At 41.7% G+C, this 21,888-nt stretch overlaps 1 protein-coding gene across 1 annotated transcript in view; it reads left to right on the plus strand.

The window, feature by feature from the left end:
* Positions 1-21,888, plus strand: part of LOC149447428 (uncharacterized) — a 123,031-nt gene that overhangs the window by 62,588 nt on the left and 38,555 nt on the right. Inside the window, exons 8-10 of the mRNA XM_089652547.1 lie at positions 1,054-1,299; positions 5,334-5,485; positions 15,066-15,241. Of these exons, the coding sequence (XP_089508673.1) occupies positions 1,054-1,299; positions 5,334-5,485; positions 15,066-15,241 (574 nt within the window). The remainder of the gene's footprint in view (positions 1-1,053; positions 1,300-5,333; positions 5,486-15,065; positions 15,242-21,888) is intronic.

Raw genomic sequence — 21,888 nt, forward strand, 5'->3', positions numbered from 1 at the left:
TTTGACTATTTGGGCTGAAAGCAATAGAAAATGTTCTGATGCTGACCAAGCTCTCCTGCTTTCTCATCCATTGAGAGAATTTCTATCATTTCTTTCACTTCATGTAACACCATTTGTGAATGGGCGGGGGGGGGGGGGGGGGGGTTCTAATAAGTCACAGATTGTGTTATAGGCAGTAAAATCAATTAGAGACATTCTCAATAGGGGAGGAGGAGGCAGGCCTTGCCAAGATTTTTTTCTGTTGAATTCAGACCAGCCCAGAGACTGGAAGCTATTAACCCCCACAGTGCTGGTAGATCAGGTACAGGAAGAGAACAGAGCATCCCTGAAGTGTAAATTTCTACAGGATTCAGCAGCCTGTATGACATGGGACATATTCTATTGCAGGTAAGTTAGGTCAATAAAGCTGTAGGGCTGAAACTGATTTTTAGCTATACTTCTGATTTAAAGATAGACTCTGCATCAAGATATAGTTCTATCGGTCTACAATTTAGTATTGCATTTAATCTCTTCATATTTCCTATGAATGGCTTCAGTAACTGGCAAAATATTTGCACACTTGGTAAGTTAAGAGACAAATCATGCAATGCTGATGTGTATGTAAGAGAAAGTGTGGTCATGTTTTATTGCCACGGAGGATATCTGTTGGTAGAACACATATCCTTTTTTTTTTTTTTTTCAGGGCATAAGTGAAGAAATAGAAAAAAAAATGCATATGAATAAGCAAGGAAACGTTATTTGTGAAACTGTACTGTTCTTTTACTCAACAGTAGAATTACACATTAATGCAGAGTTTTTTTTTTTTTTTTTTTCTTCCTGACGAGTTGTATTCTTATGTGCTGTGGGGTGTTAATATTTTATGAATTCATCTGCAGTGTGGTTGGCTTTGCTCTAGGCTGAAAATCTAGGTTTTATTTGTAATACAGAGACAAGGTGAGCTGGGCTAGAGGCACAATAACAGTTGTGTAGGCCAGATGTGATAGCCAGGGGTATCTGTGTCTAAGCTATTCTCTTCACAGTATTCTGCTCTCTAACTCCAGTCTTCTTATTCAGAATCTGAACAAACCTTTGGCTCGGGTGCCCCAGAGCTCCCTGAGAAATGACAGGAGGGAAGACCGTGTCCCTGGAGGGGCAGCCCAACATGTAAAGCAGGCTTCCCAGGCACAGACCACATCACAGAGCGATTCTTTGCTTCATAGTCCCACTGCACATCTGGTAGCCCTGGGACTGGGAGCACACAATAACAGCCACATGGGGAAATTTACCAGGACAGTTAACAGCCTGCAAGGCCACAAGGAGGTAATTTTGGACGTTTCTGTCAATAAATAGTTGTTTCAAGTTATATTCACACATTTCCATTTTAAAACAAATGAAAGTGCCTGGTGGCACCTTAAAGTGGTTGTAAACCTGGAAAGTCCAATCTTAACACTAAATCTAACAAAGAACAAGGGCACAAATCATTTGTGCATAGTATGGCAGGTAGAACAGCAGCCTGTCATCCTTTAATCCTCCCTGCTCTCCTGATTTAAAAAAAAAACATGAAAAAAAAATGGTGGCGCCATGCCCCTTATCCTTTTGACAGCTTGTGTAATTAGACACATGCCTGAGCCTGTGTGAATGGGGTGCGTCTGTTGTGTACCTCGCTGTGACTGAGATTGGAGCAGAGTTTGCTTTCACTTCCCTCTCTCTTCCAGAGATCCAAGTACAAAGCTCACTGAGTCAGCGGAGAATGCAGAGGGAGAGAGATGTCAGAGGGAGACACAGCAGTCAGAGAGGGGGAGAGAGATGTCGGAGAGAGAGACATCAGAGGGAGACGCCTCAGAGGGGGGGAGAGAGAGAGACATCAGAGGGAGACTCGTCAGAGAGAGTGAGAGAGATGTCAGAGCAAGACAAATCAGGGAGAGAGACTATGATTAGGTGGGAGGGGAATAGTGTGATTTTTTTTTTTTTTTTTTTAAGGTCTCCCCCCACCCCCCCAAGCTTTGGTGCTATGTCACGCCCACAGATTGGTAGATTTCTGAGGATAAGCATGAATTTTTGAGAGGTATACGCAATGTGAATTTGGTTATAATAACATTATCTACCAAACTGTTCAAAAGAATGCTGTTTTGGGGTTACAACCACTTTTAAAAATGTATTCTGCCACAAGGTCAGAAATGCACAATTGTCTACAAAGTATATATTTATATGCTGATGGGAGGGTGCTCGGGCACCACTTCTCTCAATATAGCCTAATTGGACTTTTGAGGTGCCAACAAAATCTACAAATGTATAAAATTGATTTAGAATGTCTATTTTTAGGTAGGTACAGAAAAATGCAATATATTCACAATGTAGGGAAGTAATTTCTTCAATGCGTTTCACAATGAGCTTAATCCGGAAGATTGCTACTTCGTATCAATCTGTGATATGAAAAATAGAGTAATCATTATGTAAATAGATTGATCTAATGTATCCACCATTAGCATGAAAGCCACTCACGTGCTGAGTCTAACCACATGCTATAGTATTAACGGCACTAAAGAGACCTGGTCATCTGGCTCATGTGGGACAGGGTGACAGTGTTTCTGGAAAGGTCCCCCCCGAAACCCTTATACTCATTTTATGTGGCTTCACGCAGCTCCTGCCCTTAGATTAGTTGTTGACATCACTCCCCATGCAATGTGCCAATGCATGGGCCTAGCAGTTTGACTGCCAAGCCCAGGCAATGCCCAAGGGAGCAGGTCACATGCTTTGCCATACCAGAAATGCTGGGTGTTCTTGTTGGCTGTTGAGGAGTTATGAACTGTGAGGGAGAGCAGGTGAGGGGAGTAAATGGGGGGGGGGGGGGGGATGATTATGTGAATAGGAGTCAGTCACCTGAACTCCACAATTTTGGAGGGATGTCCGCTGTATAAATGTTTGGGGTGTGTATGTGTGGAGCCTCCCTTCAGGGCTTGAGCAGTGGTTGTTAGAATCACGATGTAATGCTTCAGAGGTCTTTTTGCTAAGGCTTGATAAAGACTGACATTTCCTAACAGCACTAAGGGCTCTGCTGGCCATTCTCTAAAGCAGGCCATACATGGGTCAAATTCCAACCGTTTTTTCGATCGAAAACATCATTCGTTCTGTAATCCGATGGTGCCACCGATGATTTCGAAAATCTGTAGTTTTTCACAAATTTTCCAGCATGCCTGATAAATGAAATGGAGAGGAACCATGAAAATCATAGCCATTGCCCCACTAACAGAGCGAAAATTGGCCGATTTTATTCTTAGGTCTGATTTTCGAACCATGTATGACCATTCTCTAAGGCTTGATAAAGACTAGCGACTCCTATTGGCATGATTTGCGGATGGCTAAGCTCTTAGTGCTGTTAGGAGATGCTGGTTCTTTGACAAGCCTTAATAAAGGGCCTCTAGTGCATTCCAGCATGAGTCTAATGACCTCAGTGCTTTAAAGCATAACTAAAGGGTAAACTTTTTTGAGTTTGAGTAGAGAGGGATTAGAACCTCAGTCAGTTTTTACCTCTGTCTATGTCCCCGTTAAGAGATGCATCCTCTTTGTCCTGTAACATTATTTTTTGAAAGTGGAAGTAAAATAAAATTTTGGGTTGTCCCCAGAAAAGTAATAGAGGGGAAATCTTCCAATGGGAACACTAGTTTGGTTGTGGGACAAGAAGTGAGAGGAAATCTCTGCAATGGCACACATATGGCAGAAAAAAAAAATCTGAAGGGTTACAACCAGTGCTTGCTCTATCCAAAATGAAAAATGTTCTACTTTAAGCCTTAAAGTGGAGCTCCACCCAAAAGGGGAAGTTCTGCTTTAAGGCTTCATCCATCCTTCGCTCACCGTTAAGGAATGGCATCTTTGGGGAGTGTGGGGGGGTATCCAAATTTGATAGGTACCCACTCTTACTGCGATAACCTAGGCGATCAGAAGTGGAAGTTGCCCTCCCCTCCCTGTAGTCTTCTGGGACACGTGACCGGTCCCAGAAGACTATGGGGCCATTCACAAAGCGCAGTGCTTCTCGCGCATGTACAGAGGGCACCCAGCTGTGAAGCCCCAAACTGTCACAGCTGGGTGCCCACACTGAAGATGCGGGCGCCAGAGAGAAGATGGCCAGTGAAACCAGCAGTGGTGAGGACACCCCTGGACCAAGGGACAGGTAAGTGTCTGTATTTTAAAAGTCAGCAGCTACAGTATTTGTAGCTGCTGACTTATTTTTTTAAAAAAATTTTCAGGTGGAACTCCACTTTAAAAAGGGGAAAGCCTCTCCCCCTGAAACATGTTGGCTGCACTTGATGCTCTTTTGAGCATTTTAACTCCAAGCTAAGAGGACAATTTTGGTTGGTCTTAAAAGTAAACCTTTGCTTTTGCCTTGAAGTGCAAAGCAAAAGCAGTGCAGCATGAGGGGATGAAAGACGTCACACACTACTAGCTCAACAGGTGAAGAGATGTGAACTGCGTCAGCCATGAGCTCATTGGTGAGGCCATTCTCATTTCTCTTCATCTGTTGAGCTAGTGGTGTTCCGCGTCTCTCATCCCCTCATACTTCACTGCACTGCTTTCTGGATGAAGCATAACACAGCATGCATCCTTACATTGTTGTAATGCACCTGGACCTGGTTTTTTATTTTTCCTTTTTTTCTTTAGAGCACCTTGAGCAGCACTAGAAGTGGTATAGGGTATTGCGTGTAAAGCAAAAGTACCATGGAAACAACCATGGCCCCGTAGGAAGTTTACAATTACCCTTCCCTCAACTTCATTGCAGCTCTGTGGTCACCGGGACCATGCAGACAAAAAAAAAAACTCGTCATCCCATGTTAGAGCATTGTATCCGTAAATGGAGAAAGGGGGGAGAGATTGAGGGGTGCTCACATGGCACATGGTGCGAACCAATACCCCCTAAGTATTGTGTGCTTTTGGGGTTTTTTTCCTCTTGGGTGGGGTGGGGGAGCAAAGGGAGGGTAAACATAAGCTGCTGGTAGGGCTGCAGTTATTTATTTATTATGCAGGATTTATATAGCGCTAACAGTTTGCTCAGCGCTTTACAATTCACAAGCTTTACAATATAACGGGAGACAATACAGTTCAATACAAGAGGGTTAGGAGGGTCCTTGGAGCTTACAATCTAAGAGGGAGGGGCTAGTGAACCTGTTGCTGTGCCTTGCATGGTCACTGCACAGGTTCATTAAGTCATTCTATCCACTGACAAAAGCCAGGCTTATCTGAATGTGGCTTATGTGCGGATAAAGGTTGTGGACATATGTCATAGACTATTAGCTGCTGTGCAGAAAGCTAGTTGTATTTCAGCTTCAGCGCCGACTTCCCGCTGCTTTTACATTTTGCAGGATGAGAAGCCAGCTGTGTCGCCACATGTCCAGCAGCCACCCCAGCACCCAGCCGTTCACAGAGGAGCCCTGCCTGACCTGCCAAGAGCTCTGGGAAGAAAAATGCCCACCGCGAATGTTCTAGCTGCCAAAGAACAAGTGCCGGTTCACAGGTGTGTGGTTAAGAGCGGCATTATTATTATTTTTCTTTCTTCTTTCTCTCCCTGTGCCTAATCCTTTATCCTTATTGCTGTGACTCAAGTCTGCATGCTGATTAATCCCTTTCTAGTCTACTTTATCACATATTAAATTGATTTGTGATTTTACCAACTCTGAAACACCCAGCAGCAAACTTGACTGCTTTAATAGCCTTTGTTCCCTTGCAGTATAGCAGACCATGAATAACCTGTGACAGTGGTTCTCTGGTGGGTTCCCCAGACTTCATATTCACACCTGCTTCTACATTGGTAGCTGTTGTGGATATGGTTAAGGCTTTATTCTTTTTTCCTTACCCCAAATCTTCTGTGTGGATTGAGCTGCAATTGTGTCTATGGTGCAGCTGCACTCCATATCTTACAGCAGGTGGTGGGTTTGATGGCTCAAGGCCTTCAGGTATTAGTAAAGATAACTGGGAACTCTGGGGATTTTCCACAGACCACGATCAACTACTGGAATAGCTCTTTTCACTCCGCATTGTGTCACTCGTGACTCCCATCTTCACTTGCCGTAAGGCAGACTTCCACTTCTGCTACATCCCTGTCTTTATTACAACCTACAAAGACACCCACATAGTGTTGGTTTTGATTTAGTACAGGTGCTCTTTAACTATTCCTCAAAGGCCCCATATATCCATATAAACCAAAGATTAAACACTTCCCGTCCAGCCCATGTACATAAACAGCCGGACGGGAGCAGTGCAGGAGTGGGTGGCCATTTATAAACATCCTCCACGCTTCCATGCTTGTGTGCGCTCCCTGGGAGCACATGGCACTGCGATCTGGTGCCCGCTGTGTCCTCTGGGCACAGCAGAACACCAATCACTGTATGGGAGCTCTGTGTGAGGTCCCGATCATGTAATCACTGATTGGCCAATCAGTGATCACAGGAATAGTAGTAAGCAAGATGTTACTTCTGACATCATTGCAAACTATGTGTGTAATCTGTGAATGATCACATGGTACAAGGCTAGTCACAACAGCCTTGTACCATGTGACAAGCTGTGACCAATCACACCTCGTACAATATTTCTCAATGGCTGCTTGAATGCAGCCAGAGAGAAGCAGAAATGATTGTTTTTTCAGCCTTTATGGGTGTAAAAGCAGTCAGTGTAAAAAAAAAAAAAAAAAAAAATCTTCAATACCCCCTACAAGTAGTACAGTGTCACTATGGTGACACTGTACTGCTAGGGTGACAGTATGTCTAAAAAAAACCCCATAAATTTCAAAGAAATTGTGAAAAATCATAATTTTTGGTTATAAACTAATTTGTGTTTAAATGCACGCCGTGTACATGAGTTTGATCTGGTCTTTCAATCCCCTGTACAGCAGAGCTCAGTGACGGGAAGGAGAAGCAGCACAAGGAGCCAATCTGTTCAGCTGCAAGAGCAGACAAATAAGACGAGAGAGAAGAGTGAGGGAGAGATGAGCTCTTCAATGTGCCATTTCTACTTTCACTGTCCAAACACAGGCAGGGGGTGGGGGAGAGGATATAAAAGTGAATATGCAGCCAAGGAAAATCCTGTCCCTATAGGTTGTGCTGTATGGCAGGATTGTGTAAATATGAGGATCGGACAGACCGGAATGCAAATGATTGATTTAGCAGGTAAAACAACTCTCTGTATGCGTGTCATCTTTTTTGCTTATAAGTTTTCCCTAAGTTTAGCTTTAAACTAAGCCCAGCCCACTTGACTAGCCTTTGCTGTATGACCAGTCCTTTGCTGTGTGACCAGTCCTTTGCTGTGTGACCAGTCCTTTGCTGTGTGACCAGTCCTTTGCTGTGTGACCAGTCCTTTGCTGTGTGACCAGTCCTTTGCTGTGTGACCAGTCCTTTGCTGTATGACCAGTCCTTTATTGTACCTTTCCAGACCCTTCTGAAGTTCACTGGTCCATCTGTCTCCCTTTTGGTGATCTGAGGACTCCTACATGTGTTGCAGAAGAGGAGCTCCCAAAACACCAATTATATGTTGTTGCCTGTCAATTAAAAAAAAAAAAAAAGTTTTTAGTTTTCTATCTGTTAAACTAGAATGTACACTCCCAGTGACCCAGTGAGGCGCTTACTGTATTCTGGTCTCAGTGGATTACTTAAATCAAATTGCCAGAAATTATTTTGGGCTTTTAAATTCAGCACTAGGGATAAATAACTATGACAACAGTGGATAAAAATGTCACCAGTTTTATTGGTTAAAAAGAAAAAAAAACCCTGTTGGTAATATCTGAAAGAACTACAGATTATACTTTTTATGATACATTGCACATAATCTTACATGTCATCTACTGACTTGTCTAGTTATTCTTTTTGCCTGCATATACAGTGCTGCGAAAGTTTTACCCCCTTCCTGATTTTTTTTTTTTTTTTTGCATATTTGTCAAACTTAAATGATTCAGATTATCAAAAAATTTTAATATTACACAAAGATAACCTGAGTAAATACAAAATGCAGTTTTTAAATGATTTCCTTTTATTAAGGGGAAAAAAGTCCAAACCTGTCTGGCCCCATGTGAAAAAGTAACTGCCCCCCTAAACCTAATAGCTGGTTGTGTCACCCTTGGCGGCAACAGTTGCAATCAAGTGTTTGTGATAACTGGCAATGACTCTTTCACATTGCTGATGAGGAATTTTGGCCCACTCTTTGCAGAATTGATTTCATTCAGCCGCATTCGACGGTTTTCGAGCATGAATGGCCTGTTTAGGTCACAGCATCTGAATTGGATTTAAGTCTGGACTTTGACTAGGCCACTCCAAATGGTGTGTTTCTTGTGACCTTTTAGAGTGCTTGACTTTGTCAGACAGCTTTTATTCAAGTGATTTCTTGATTCAACAGGTCTGGCAGTAATCAGGCCTGGGTGTGGCAAGTGAAATTTAACTCGAGCTTTCCAAAAATCAGTGGTTAATCCGTCCATTCATGATTCAACAAGGATGGGGGGGGGGGGTGGAGTGCGACATTTACTTTTTCACGTAGGGCCGGGCACATTTGGACAGCTTTTTTAATATATGAAATCATCATTTTAAAAACTGCATTTTGTATTTACTCAGGTTATCTTTTGTGTAATAAAATTTGATGATCTGAATCATTTTAAGTTTTACAAATATGCAAAAAAAAAACCCAGGAAAGGGGCAATTTAATTTTTTTTTTTTTTTATTATTTTTTTTTTTAGCAGCGCTGTACATCCCGGAAGTATGTTAATAGTGGCTTGGCTTTTTTTCTGGAAAGTTGTTATAGTTGACGCATGGATATCTCTAATTTGTTGCATATATGATAAGAAGTGCAAGAGAAATGGTTATTACTGTCCCCCACCAAACTATCCAGTGTCCTCCTTGATTCTGCACAAATTCAGTGTCAGTAGATGGTTTTCCTGCCCAAAATTGTTCTTTGTGCTCTAAAAGTAGATAAGAGTTTGGGAACAGCATAAAAGTGGGCCACAGTGGAACAGTCTGTAGTTCTTCATTGTTATCTTTGTGATCTCTTTTCACAAATTCAAATGGGTAAACCTGTAGGTGATATGAAGTGTAAGGGAGTTTTCTGGAGGGAAAACTGAAAGATTTGAAGTTATAACTATTGCCAAAAAGGTAAAACTCACAAATGGTAAAGCTTCATCACTAATGAATAAAAATGCATCTTTTTAAAGTGGACCTTACAGTAAAATGCAAAGTCCCCTGAACTTGCCTGGGTCCTCCCCTCCTACAAATCACCTAGCGTTGGTAAGTTTAACCTGAGATTTGTACTTGGCTTACCCCTACTTTTTGTATCTCTGGGCATGACATCAGGATTTCTGGATAATTCAGAGCAGACAAAATCTTGCCAGAAGACCTTCCAGTCCAATGCAAGAGCATCTTTTTGCAAGATTTTAGCAGGTCTGAATTCCTCAGGACCAAGACCTTGCATTTTCCTTGCCTATGCACCACTGGCAGAATGCAGTGGTGCTGCAAATATACATTTTACACTGACTAATGATGGATTGTGAAGGGGGAGGTGGCCCAGGCAATGGCGCTTTTTAGTTCTCAAGGTTCTTTCATTTACAGTCAGGTCCATAAATATTGGGACATCGACACAATTCTAACATTTTTGGCTCTATACACCACCACAATGGATTTGAAATGAAACGAACAAGATGTGCTTTAACTGCAGACTGTCAGCTTTAATTTGAGGGTATTTACATCCAAATCAGGTGAACGGTGTAGGAATTACAACAGCTTGCATATGTGCCTCCCACTTGTTCTTGGGGCATTTTCCCTTCAGTTTTGTCTTCAGCAAGTGAAATGCATGCTCAATCGGATTCAGGTCAGGTGATTGACTTGGCCATTGCATAACATTCCACTTCTTTCCCTTAAACTCTTTGGTTGCTTTTGCAGTATGCTTTGGGTCATTGTCCATCTGCACTGTGAAGCGGCGTCCAATGAGTTCTGAAGCATTTGGCTGAATATAAGCAGATAATATTGCCCGAAACACTTCAGAATTCATCCTGCTGCTTTTGTCAGCAGTCACATCATCAATAAATACAAGAGAACCAGTTCCATTGGCAGCCATACATGCCCACGCCATGACACTACCACCACCATGCTTCACTGATGAGGTGGTATGCTTAGGATCATGAGCAGTTCCTTTCCTTCTCCATACTCTTCTCTTCTCATCACTCTGGTACAAGTTGATCTTGGTCTCATCTGTCCATAGGATGTTGTTCCAGAACTGTGAAGGCTTTTTTAGATATCGTTTGGCAAACTCTAATCTGGCCTTCCTGTTTTTGAGGCTCACCAATGGTTTACATCTTGTGGTGAACCCTCTGTATTCACTCTGGTGAAGTCTTCTCTTGATTGTTGACTTTGACACACATACACCTACCTCCTGGAGAGTGTTCTTGATCTGGCCAACTGTTGTGAAGGGTGTTTTCTTCACCAGGGAAAGAATTCTTCGGTCATCCACCACAGTTGTTTTCCGTGGTCTTCCAGGTCTTTTGGTGTTGCTGAGCTCACCGGTGCGTTCCTTCTTTTTAAGAATGTCCAAACAGTTATTTTGACCACGCCTAATGTTTTTGCTATCTGTTTGATGGGTTTGTTTTGTTTTTTCAGCCAAATGATGGCTTGCTTCACTGATGGTGACAGCTCTTTGGATCTCATCTTGAGAATTGACAGCAACAGATTCCAAATGCAAATAGCACACTTGAAATGAACTCTGGACCTATTATCTGCTCATTGTAATTGGGATAATGAGGGAATAACACACACCTGGCCATGAAACAGCTGAGAAGCCAATTGTCCCATTATTTTTGGTCCCTTAACAAGTGGGAGGCACATATGCAAACTGTTGTAATTCCTACACTGTTCACCTGATTTGGATGTAAATACCCTCAAATTAAAGCTGACAGTCTGCAGTTAAAGCACATCTTGTTTGTTTCATTTCAAATCCATTGTGGTGGTGTCTAAATGTTAGAATTGTGTTGATGTCCCAATATTTATGGACCTGACTGTATATAATAAATGTCAATCAATGGGCCAACTACTTGCAAGGGGAATACACATTTTTTGCCTGAAGTGAATTCACTGGAGCTTTGTCACCTTCTGTATCTGTGACTTTAGGTATTCTGCGGAAGATGGGTTATCCTCACCATCGCCACTGATGACCCTTCCTGCCAGGAGCAGGACTCCTAACCAAAGGGTTATCTATCTTGCATCTAGAAGTGACAATGGAGTTCTCTAGGGTTCCTCTAGCAGACTGAACTCCTTAGCACCTACATTTTTTTTTTTTTAAGGCTCCTCTTTCTGTCATAATATAGGCAAAATGGAAATTTCATAGGAAAGGCAAAATATGCAGGATGATTTTACAGCAGAGTGGATCAGTTTTTGAGAAGATTGCTTGACAATTGCTTTTAACTTGCCGTCATACTCAAATGTTTTTAACATAAAAATCAAAGCATACTCATTTAAAAGACAAGTTCACAAATGACAAACCGCTCTTCATATTTGCATTGGCATCCCAGAGACTTGTAGAGATGGACCAGTATTGCAGGAGCAACGTACCATTCAAGTGTACTTGATATTAGTGTGCGGGCAGCGGTACCACGGGCAATGTATTTTTATCAGCTGAAATGTGAGCACCTGCATGGGATGCTACAGCTTGGGGTAGTTGGAAGGCATAGGGGGTGTTTCTACATATGGTATCCTTCAGTGCTGATTCACACATGTGTGGATTGAAGTTCAGCTCTCACAGCTAATAGTTACAGTAATTGTTCAGCAGTTCAGGCCAGGTTTACATCAGGTTCAGGTCAGTATTTTATCCTGTTCACACATGTGCGGTTTAGAAACTGTTCCCATAGAAGTCAATAGCCTGTAATCCTCACCTGAACCAGACTGCACTGCTCAGAAATTGGAAAGGACTCTTTTTCAATCTGCACTGCCAGTGCATCGGACATATGTGAATAGACACCCTAGCAAGCAATGTTATTTCATGTGTCCTGTGGATTGGATGCGGTTTAAACCACATTCAATCTGCATATATGTGAACCGGCACTGAAAAAATAAAAGGTGTTTAAAGCATAACTAAAGCCAAGAAGTGGATGTGGTGTCTGCATTAGTTTTTCATTTTTTTTTTCAGGCTAAGATTATTTCGGCAAGTACAGAAAATACCTGATTTTGCTGGAAGTACAATGTCCTGGTAACTTCCTGTGAGCTGCACCGAAGAAGAAAAATCTCATATAAACTAGTAATCCCAAAAGCCATCATGTAACAAGGCAGACATGCTTGTGGCCCAGCCTGGGTGACAACAATGTCTCTACAAATCAAGTGGGGAAGTCAGTGTAGCCATCCAGCAACAGTGTTATTCCATACCAGGTGAAAATGAAGAAAAAACAATTGAAAAAAAGAAAACAAGTACTATTGCCAGATCTAATCACTTTTAGCTATAATATATTACACTTTTGGGTTTAAAAAAGACAGATCATTGGCCACTGTGATGGCATTAGTATGATGAAGTTATTCTTGTACAGGAGTCTATAGGAAGGATCATATTCTTCTCCTGGCACCCATTTAGGCTTTGCTTAGCCCAGCAATTAGGTGTTTAGTGAGGCATCTCTCTACTAGAAATGATTTGTGGCTTTCTCTGTGGTTTGCCAACCTTCCTCTTAAACATCTGATGAAACCCGCATACCAGTCTTGCTGATGAAGAGTATTGTTACCCTTTGTTTAAGCCTCCAAGCAGTTTGTTGATTGAACTATTTTCAGAGAACAAATCCATAAGCAAGTTTTCCCAGCTGGTAGATCTGTAAAGACCTGTCCTATCACTTTCTTCTGCTGCATGCTGGTGAATTTGTGCCAGGAACTGTAATGAAAGTTGCGTTTTTTTTTCTTGTTATTGTTGACACAGCAGCAGTGTCAAGAAAAGCCTTCATTAAGCCTGTTTTAATTAAGAAGCTTAAGACTGAAGATTGCTATATTTTCCTCAATTAATCGGCATTGGAGAACTTTCAGTCTGGGGTGACTGTAAATGCTTTAAAGCAAACTTTCCATGAGAGAAATATAGGAACTGTCATTAATGATCTCTAAAACCCTAGTTCCTTGGTGTTCTGTACTTTAATGCATTGATTGACGGACCTGGAACAGTAAGGTGATTAGTAAAGTCGGAGAGAAGTCAGAAGTTTTTATGTGCATATGTTTCCAATTTAGCAGTTCAAAGTATTGAAGTAAGCAGGTCAACGTGGCAGGCAGGTAAGAAGCATTTTCAGGAAGATGGAAGTCTACATAAAACTTGCTATGGGTTTGATATTACTTTTCTATGTTGTCCATGCTGATAACTGTTGGCTACTGTATACAAGTTATAGTTGTCAATTCATTAGTTTCCCAACAGAAAGGCACTGAGAACCACATCTACCATCACTTTGTTCATTTGGCCTTCTAGGAGTGTGTCTGAGTGATGATGCTGTTGAATATATAATATAAGTCATTTGTGTTTTTTTTTTTTTCTAAAGATATTCATTGTTAACCGTCAATAACAGAAGGATAAAACTGCAGTACTTTGCATGATCCCATGACCCAAATTGAATTGGCCTACATTTGGACCGCGTGTTCAGCTGTCCTTCCAACAGAAGCTAGTCTAGCGACTGACGTCAATCGAAGGGACATACTGGAAAACCAGTATCCGATCAAGATTAGTGTGTTCTAGTGGGGTTGGCGCGGTGGGCTGGGTTCCCATGTCAGCAAACTCTTCCACTATGCCTTTGTGTTCTGTGTTAACATCACTTAGTACTGCAACCTCTTGGCGTCCAGCGGGCTGAACGAAAATAACTGAATGTGTGTACTAGGCTTAAGATGGAGCCCCCAGTGTTAAGATCTTGGTATGACCTCCAGTTGTAATGCTTGGCACACAAATAAAAATAATGAAACAATGTTTTTACTTGAATTCCTAGCAAATTTTTTTTTAAATAAATCTATCTATCATAATACCTAGTAATGTATTTATAGTATTGGCCAGAAATAACTAATAATGCAAATGGCTACTATCTTTTGAAAAAACTGATTTGTTGACATGACTGCAGAGCCCCATTTTCGATTGCCATTTCCTACGTGTCCTCTATGTAGCGACAGATATCAGAACCTTCAATTTTAAAGCAGCTGTGTTCAGTGAAAAAAAAAAATCAGTTTAGTAATTAAAATTATATTTGACTTGATATTGACATCTTGATATCCTCAGAAAACTAAGAGACTGGCAGAGATAAGGGCAGCAATTATGGGCCAATTAGGTGTATTGCATTAATATATAATGATGGAGAGTATACTGAGAGCAGAGGAGTGATCATATCAATCTGCTGCTGCTCCTTCAATGTCCACCCACAGGATCAGTAAAAGGAGGTGGTTGAGCCAAATTGCTGAACAGTACAAAAAATCGAGTCACCAGCTTGGCACTCCTGTCAAGCCAGGTTTTGTAAATCTAAGAACTGGATCAACATCGTTTGGAAGACCTATCATTTGGCAGAGTAACTCTTGCAGATGTATGTTAACTTTGTTTTAGCCGTTTGATGGTCGTACATCATGTTTAAATATCTGGTTGTGGCAGAAACAACTGAAATGAGTGAAACTGTCTGTGGGGACAAAAAATGACTCTCTCAAGAAATACATCAGTTTGTTTTGCCAACTAAACTGCAATAAAGCTCCAAAGAAAGCGGTGTATAGAGTATTCCGGGAGAATGGGGTGGAAAAGTCAGTTTTTAAGGCCAATGTCACACTTGTGATCCTATTGCTGGTGACCACTACCAACAATGTGGTCACTATGTGGGATGGAGGAGCACAAAAAATATTTACTGGTTTGCACGTTACTCATTCACTTGCTGGGTGAGCAAGGTGCCACTCTCTTGCTGGTGAGTGATGTTCTGCAGGGTTTCCTTTGATGAAGAAGTAATACCTTGTCAATCATGGCAGTAGAGTAATCTGATTGCATAGTACTTTCAATAAGATCATCTGAAACATTCACCTAATAATGCAACTTTTTCCTAAGTTTGTGTCCTTTTTTTTTTTTTTTTTTTTTTTTTTTCTTTTTCTGCTCTTAAACAGCTGGCAGGACATTGTTAGCAAAGTGAATGCAAGGATGACTAAAGAGGAAAGCAATAAAATTGATGGTCTTGTCAAAGCCCAAACACTCCGTGCCAATGTAGCTGTTGGAAAGTGGGAGAATAAGGCAATGCATCATGGCTACCTGAGACGAATTGGCGATAATGAGGCAGAAATGGGTATGTTTCATTGGAACGTCTGTATTTATTTTCCTCCTAATCTATTCCTTAACTTGATGTGAGTTATAAAAGTATGTTCCTAAACATGTTTTTTTTGTGGCTTCTCTGTTTTAACCCAGAGCCCAGCCAATGGCTGTATGTAAAGTGTTAACCACTCCTGCTCTCTCCCTCCTTTTTCTTTACCAGTCAGTGCAGGTACTTCCACAATGATCTTGGTTTGAACTTTCAGCTGGTATTCTTATTTATTATAGGTACTTGTATAGCACCGTCAATTTACACAGCTCTTTACATATATATTGTACATTCACATCAGTCCCTAACCCTCAAAGGGTGTACAATCTAAGGTCCCTAACTTACATTCACACATGCACATACTACAGCCAATTTAGACAGGATCCAATTCACCTACCAGCATGTCTTTGGAGTGTGGGAGGAAACTGGAGTACCAAGAGGAAACCCACGCAGGCACAGGGAGAACATGAAAACTCCAGGCAGGTGGTGCCGTGGTTGGGATTCGAACCAACAACCCTAGTACTGCCAGGCAGAACTGCTAACCGTTTAGCCACTGTGCTTCCCTTATGCAGTTTAACATGCACCTATAGTTATAGTTTACATATGTTCATTTTATGCACTTGTAGCACATTCATATTTCATAAGTGTACATTAAGGCACACAGATGTCGGGTATATAAATGCTGCTGCCTTCAGGAGATTGGCCACTGGCAAACAAAGCTGTAAGATCAACCTAGATTAACCCAAGTGTGTGTGTGGCAAAAAAAGAAAGAACACACAATGTCCTAGGGGACCAAACAGATTCTCTAACCAGAGATGAGCGAACACTTTTTTTTTTTTTTTTACTTTTTTTTTTTTTTTTAAGGGTTTTGTTTTTAATTTTTTTTTATTTTTTCGCAATCTTTTTCAGTTGCTGCAGAACCAGTGGTGCTCATTTTGTAGCACTCCAAACTGGCTGATCCCTGGCATGTCCTTGGAGGCCATACCTTGACCTCACTACAAGGTAGAAACAAGGCTAACCTGTATTGTGTCCTGCAGGCACTGGGCTCTGCTCAGACATTCTCCTAGATACATTTGGTGTAATGTGCGAGTTAGCTTTATAGGTCAAGGACCGCTGTGTATCCGTCTGATGGAACAGTGTCTCTTAAGACCCTTTTTTTTAAGTGCCCACTACAAGGTTGAAGACTTTCTGGATTGGATGTGTCCACGGGTTCTCTGCCCTTTTTATTTGTAGGAGCCTGGTGTGTTTTATTGCTCTGGGTAGTCCTCCAAGAGGTTAAGTTTGGAGCACCAGCTGTGACACTGTTGGTCGCGGACCAGCAGAGGGATGAGGTGCCTGCCATGTTTAAAATCTGTGTCCAGTATCCATTACTCCCGCTGCAACCCTACAGAATCAAGTGGCCTCCATTTGGTGCACACATGTGTAGAATGACAACCCATTTTCCAGAGTGTGCTGACTTCTCTGCCTTCCTACCATCTCCCTAGCCAAACTCACACCATAATCCTCCTGGATGGTCTCTTGAGTTCCTTGCTGCTTTTAATATGATCACATGTGTAACATCCGCCTAATAATGCAACCTTTTCTCAAGTTTTGTTTTTTTTGCTTTTTTCTGCTCTGGAACAGCTGGCAAGACATAGTTATGCTTTAATTTCATCAAGGGTCAAATCTCAACCTTAGCTGTTTTTTTTCCAGTGATTACATGCCTCTCCCTCTTGAAGACTGTAATACAGGGTGTTGCTAACATTGTTCCTCCTGTATGTTCCTCTGTTAGTCTGTCAGATGTCAACCTGGTTCTGTCTGTTATCAGAGACAGCCCTTAGAACCTATTAGGCCTCATTCACACACATCTGGCAGTACAAAACACACCTATGAAAAGTGGTTTGCGGTTGGCTTGCTGCTATGCTGCCATCCTGCTGACAGCAGTGGAAGCAAGTGGCACTTCCCACCAAAGGGGATCTGGTGAGTTAAATTTGTTACCCCATGAAGTATGCGGTCAGCAGCAATGTGTAACTTGAGTGGCCACCATGCAATTTTGTAGATTGTGGGTAAAAACGTGAATCAACCAGGAACAGGAGAGGTTATACTAGGCTGTTTTTACAGCTTTGTCTGCCAGTGTGCAATCTTTAGAGGGCAGCTGCATAACACTATGTAGCTGACTGAAGTACTCATCCTGTCATCCTGTGCCATCTTATTATACTCCAAGAAAAGGATGTAACGGTAAGTCAAAAATTCAGTATAAAGTGTTCCTAAACCCACAACAGTAAAATCAGTCTGTATATGCAGTAAAGCATGCTTGTTATACTCACTGTAGAACCTAAGGGGTTAATCCTCTGCATTGTGTAAAAAGGCTGTTTGATCCTGACTTGTCTGATCCTCTCTTTTTACTGTCTCCAATCCATCTGCTGATAGCACAGAGACTTGGGGGCTCCCTGCACATGTTTTCTGTGTATTGCTAGAGAGGACCAATCAGCACTGTCCAGACAAAGGGTCAAGGGTTATGCAGCCTAATAGAACAATCTGGCGAGAATAAAAACTCCTCCTCCTACAAGCTTTAACCAGTGCTCAGCTGGACACTGATAGAAGTCACAAGACTGCTCTAACTGCTGATGAGAAAAGGTATTTAGCAGTTTTATATTTACTAAGGTAATAGTATTTCCATGTTCTGTGTGCTGTGGGAGACCAGATATAGTGAATGCAGGGTCCTGGGTTTAGTAACACTGTAAATCAAGTAGCTATGCATATGAATATTTTACAGTTGACTAATTGCAGCCTGCAGTGGGTGAACTCAGTGGAAAAGCAGGAGCTCTCGAAGCGTACTTTCTGGAACTTTTATGCTAAAAATAGACAGCTAAATGACTCGGTGGAGGGACTCCTATAACAAACTTTACATGCCGTTGTCCGTCATATAAACGGGCTGCTAAACCGTATGCAGGCAGTGCTAAGCTTTCTAATGGTCCCTTGTCTGGGAGTTTGCGGCGTGCTCAGTCAGATGTGATTGTGTACACACAGCCATTTGATGTGCATCTATTCTTAAAGGAATTTTAATACTAATTTAGTTATATCCATGCATGTGAAGCAGTATAGTGAACATACCCAAGTACTTAAAGCTGTATTCAACCCAAAAGCAAACATTTATTTTATTGCAGCTTACCAATTCTTAGAAGAAAGATGACCTAAAAATAAATAAATAAATAATACTGCCATCACGTCAATTTTTCACCTGCTGATCTGGCAAGTAGGTCTAAGGTTTTTTTAAAAGCATAAGCTCTCTTACAGATGTATCAGTTATAGGGATGAGACAAACCATTTACCACCTGACAGGTGCTTACAATGGTCAGCTTTTATTTATGTAAAGTCTTCTAGCAAACAGTTTTTTGTTTTTCTTTTTCTTTTTTTTTGCGACAAACTGGTTTTAAAGGGTTATCTAAAGTTTGTCTTCAGATTGTTAGTGTTTTTAAATCTGCTAGAACTTTGAACACTCCCCTTCCCCCTATCTAGACTGACAATCCTGCTGTCCAACGGTGCCACCTGTACTCTTTCATCCAGAATGGGGCACTCTAATATAGGAGGTGTGTTGCTGGCCAGATCACTGGTGAAAATACAGGGAGAAACTCCTGAGAAAGGAAAATTTACTATAACCACCACATTTTAATGATTGGTAAACTGTAGTATATTCAATTTTTGGTTTAATACTGCTTTAACCACTTGACAACCAGGCTATAGCCAAATGATGGCTACAGCACAGTTGTCCAGTTCTGGGAGGGCGTCCTATGATGTCCTCACAGAATGCGTTCCCACTGTTGCGCATACCTGGTGCTGTCTGTGATCACTGTGTCCTACGGATATAGCTGATCACATGACTAGGTAAAAGGCCAATCACAGCCGCCTTTTACCACGTGATCAGCTGTGTCCAGTGACACATCTGATCACAAGGCAAATACAGTTGCCAGGTATCGGCAGCACTTTCTTCACGCTGTCACAGCGTAAGCAATTTACTGCCGATAACTGGCAAGTGTCACAGAGGACATCTGCACTGATAATCAGGGCATTGATTATATCAATGCAGCCCAAAAAGTGCCTTTCAGTGCCTCCTCATAAATTCCCTCCAGTGCCGCCTCATCAGTGCCCATCAATGCTGCCTATCAATGCATCAACGCACATCAGTGCTGCCTATCAATGCATCAACGCACATCAGTGAAGGAGAAAATTTACCCGTTTGCAAAATTTCATAATGGAAACAAAAACTTTTTTATTTTATAGTACAAAGAATAAAAAACCCAAAAAGAAAGCTCTACCCATTTTTTAAATACATTTTCCACACATGTACAGTGTTGCATGACCGCGCAATTGTCATTCAAACTGTGCTGAAAGCTGAAAATTAGCCTGGGCAGGAAGGGGGTAAAAGAGCCCAGTAGGCAAGTGGTTAACTTTCATGGTATGTGAATACAAACACCTAGTCCCTATTTACTACCGCCCTCTTTTTTTCTCGAACTTTCTTTTGGAAGGGAGTACACCCTCACCCAGGTTGTGGAGGGCAGCAGCCTGTCGGCTTGGAGGACAGGGTAGTTTGCACCAGCTGTGTATTTTTTATGGATGCATGTCCATGCAAGGGTGGTTCCCTTCAAGGGAAAAGAACCACTTTGAAACCAGATGGCACTGCCAGCACTGAGAGGAATGACTGAAGAAGCAGCAAGAATGATGAACTTCTGAACAAGAGGCAGCATGTTTGGTAAATCTTCACCTCAGCAGGTGAATTTTGTGTTTTTGTTTTTTTGTTTGGTTTTTTTGAGCTTGTAATCTCACATTATGTAATAGGTCTTAAAGGGCAGCTCCACCCACATCCAGTTCAGTTTTGGGCAGACACTGGTTTATTGTATCGGCCACTGACTCCAATGTGGAGTAGAGCACGTCTTTTGTTCCTTCCTAAGAGGCCATAGAAAAGGTGTTGTTGAACTGAGACCACGAGGCTGCTTTACTAAAGGATTTGAGAACGCTTACACAATAATTTGTGTGAACATTTACTTCAGTTGTGCAGTCATGTGAACATGAAACCATTAAACAAAGATTTTCTTTTTACGTGATTGGATAGTTGAAGAGAATATTCACATGATGGTGTGAATACTCTCGAATCATTCCAAAAGTGAACCTAACCTTTAATGTTTTCAAATAAGTGCAGAAGGATAATTGAAAATATTAAAGGTTAGGATCACTTTTGGAATTTGTTGCTCTCTACACCTGTATTTAGGGTGTAACGTGCTCCAGCACCCACTGCTTTCCCCCCACAGTCATTGTTGAATTCAAGCTAGGCTTGGCTACGTGGCGCTGTGTCATTCATAGTCTGCTGACATGTCTTCCAGCTTTCTAACAGAAATTGTACAGAGGTATGGGCAAGAAAGCTGGAGGTTGTGCCTGCAGGGGCCCGACATTGCAGGCTCCTGGGGGAAAAATGCTAAAAGTATATATTCTAATTTCCCTAAAGGTGAAGTAGCAGCTTGGTTAGCTACCCCAGTTATTTCTCCATTTTTATATTCTGGAACATGCTTTGGTGCAAGCGTGACACCATTATTTGTTTTTTGTAATGGGGCTTGCTCAGAACTAGCTGGTCTTTAGTCTTGTTGCTGGAATCCTTAGGTATATTAGAAGCCAGTCTGGGATTCCGTTTGCTTAAAACATTTGAGAAACTGAAATAGCAGCCTTGGGCTGTGTTGATTTATAAAGGACTGGCATTGGGCAGGTTTGAAAATCTCACATAGTCTGCTTGTTTGGTGCCATGTCAGATCCTTTGCACCTGTTGCCAAACCTACAAGTTTTTAATTTACTGTGACTACGGGGAAGCAAGCCAGCTCTGGGGTTTAGCCTGTGGGAGAACTCTTTGCATCTTTTTAATGAGAAAAATCTCATTCCAGAGTAGCATATCACCACTTACAATCTCTTAGTTAGACTTCTGTTGCTCTTGGCTAAGTACAATGATGAATTTAGGCCATGGTCTGCAGGAAGCAAGGTTTTACAAAGGTAACTTTCCAGCCCAATCCTTCCATTGTCAGCCTCCAGCTATGAATGAGGCCTTTTCCATCACACTGGGGCGTGTACTTAAAGGGAATGAGATCCCACTGTTTACCCGTGTTTGGCTGGTGTGAATAATGAAAAACAAGACTTTTCTTAGTCTTAGGGTTAAAGAATATATCAGTCCAATATTTAATATTCCTGTTAATGTGCCTGCCATACCATGTATTTGTATGAAAAAGTATCCTGTTTGTTTTGCTTCCTTTGTGTGAAATCCCTGGTGTTCCTGGCAGTCCCCCTGATCTCATATTAAAATCTGACCACACTAGGCAGGAGAGCACAGCATGGTCTGTTTTCTGGCTGTGCTGAGAACTCAGCCTGGTCTGCTCCAATGTTCAGACTTCTGCTGAAATGCCCCCCCCCCCCCCGCACAGCCATTCACGGGGAAGATTAGTGCACTGCTGTTTCTCCAACCCCAGCTCTCTGAGCTCCTTACATGCAGATGAGAACAGAGGGTATGCAATCACTTCTGAAAAAAAAGGGGGGGGGGGTATTTATACTGGTTTTTATATGTATACACAAATGTTTTACCTTTCATTTCCATTTTAAATTTAATGGGTTGTTTTTACAAG

This window comes from Staurois parvus, unplaced genomic scaffold, assembly GCF_062004578.1.
Source record: "Staurois parvus isolate SC_StPar_1 unplaced genomic scaffold, SC_StPar_1.0 ptg000686l, whole genome shotgun sequence".
NCBI lineage: Eukaryota > Metazoa > Chordata > Amphibia > Anura > Ranidae > Staurois > Staurois parvus.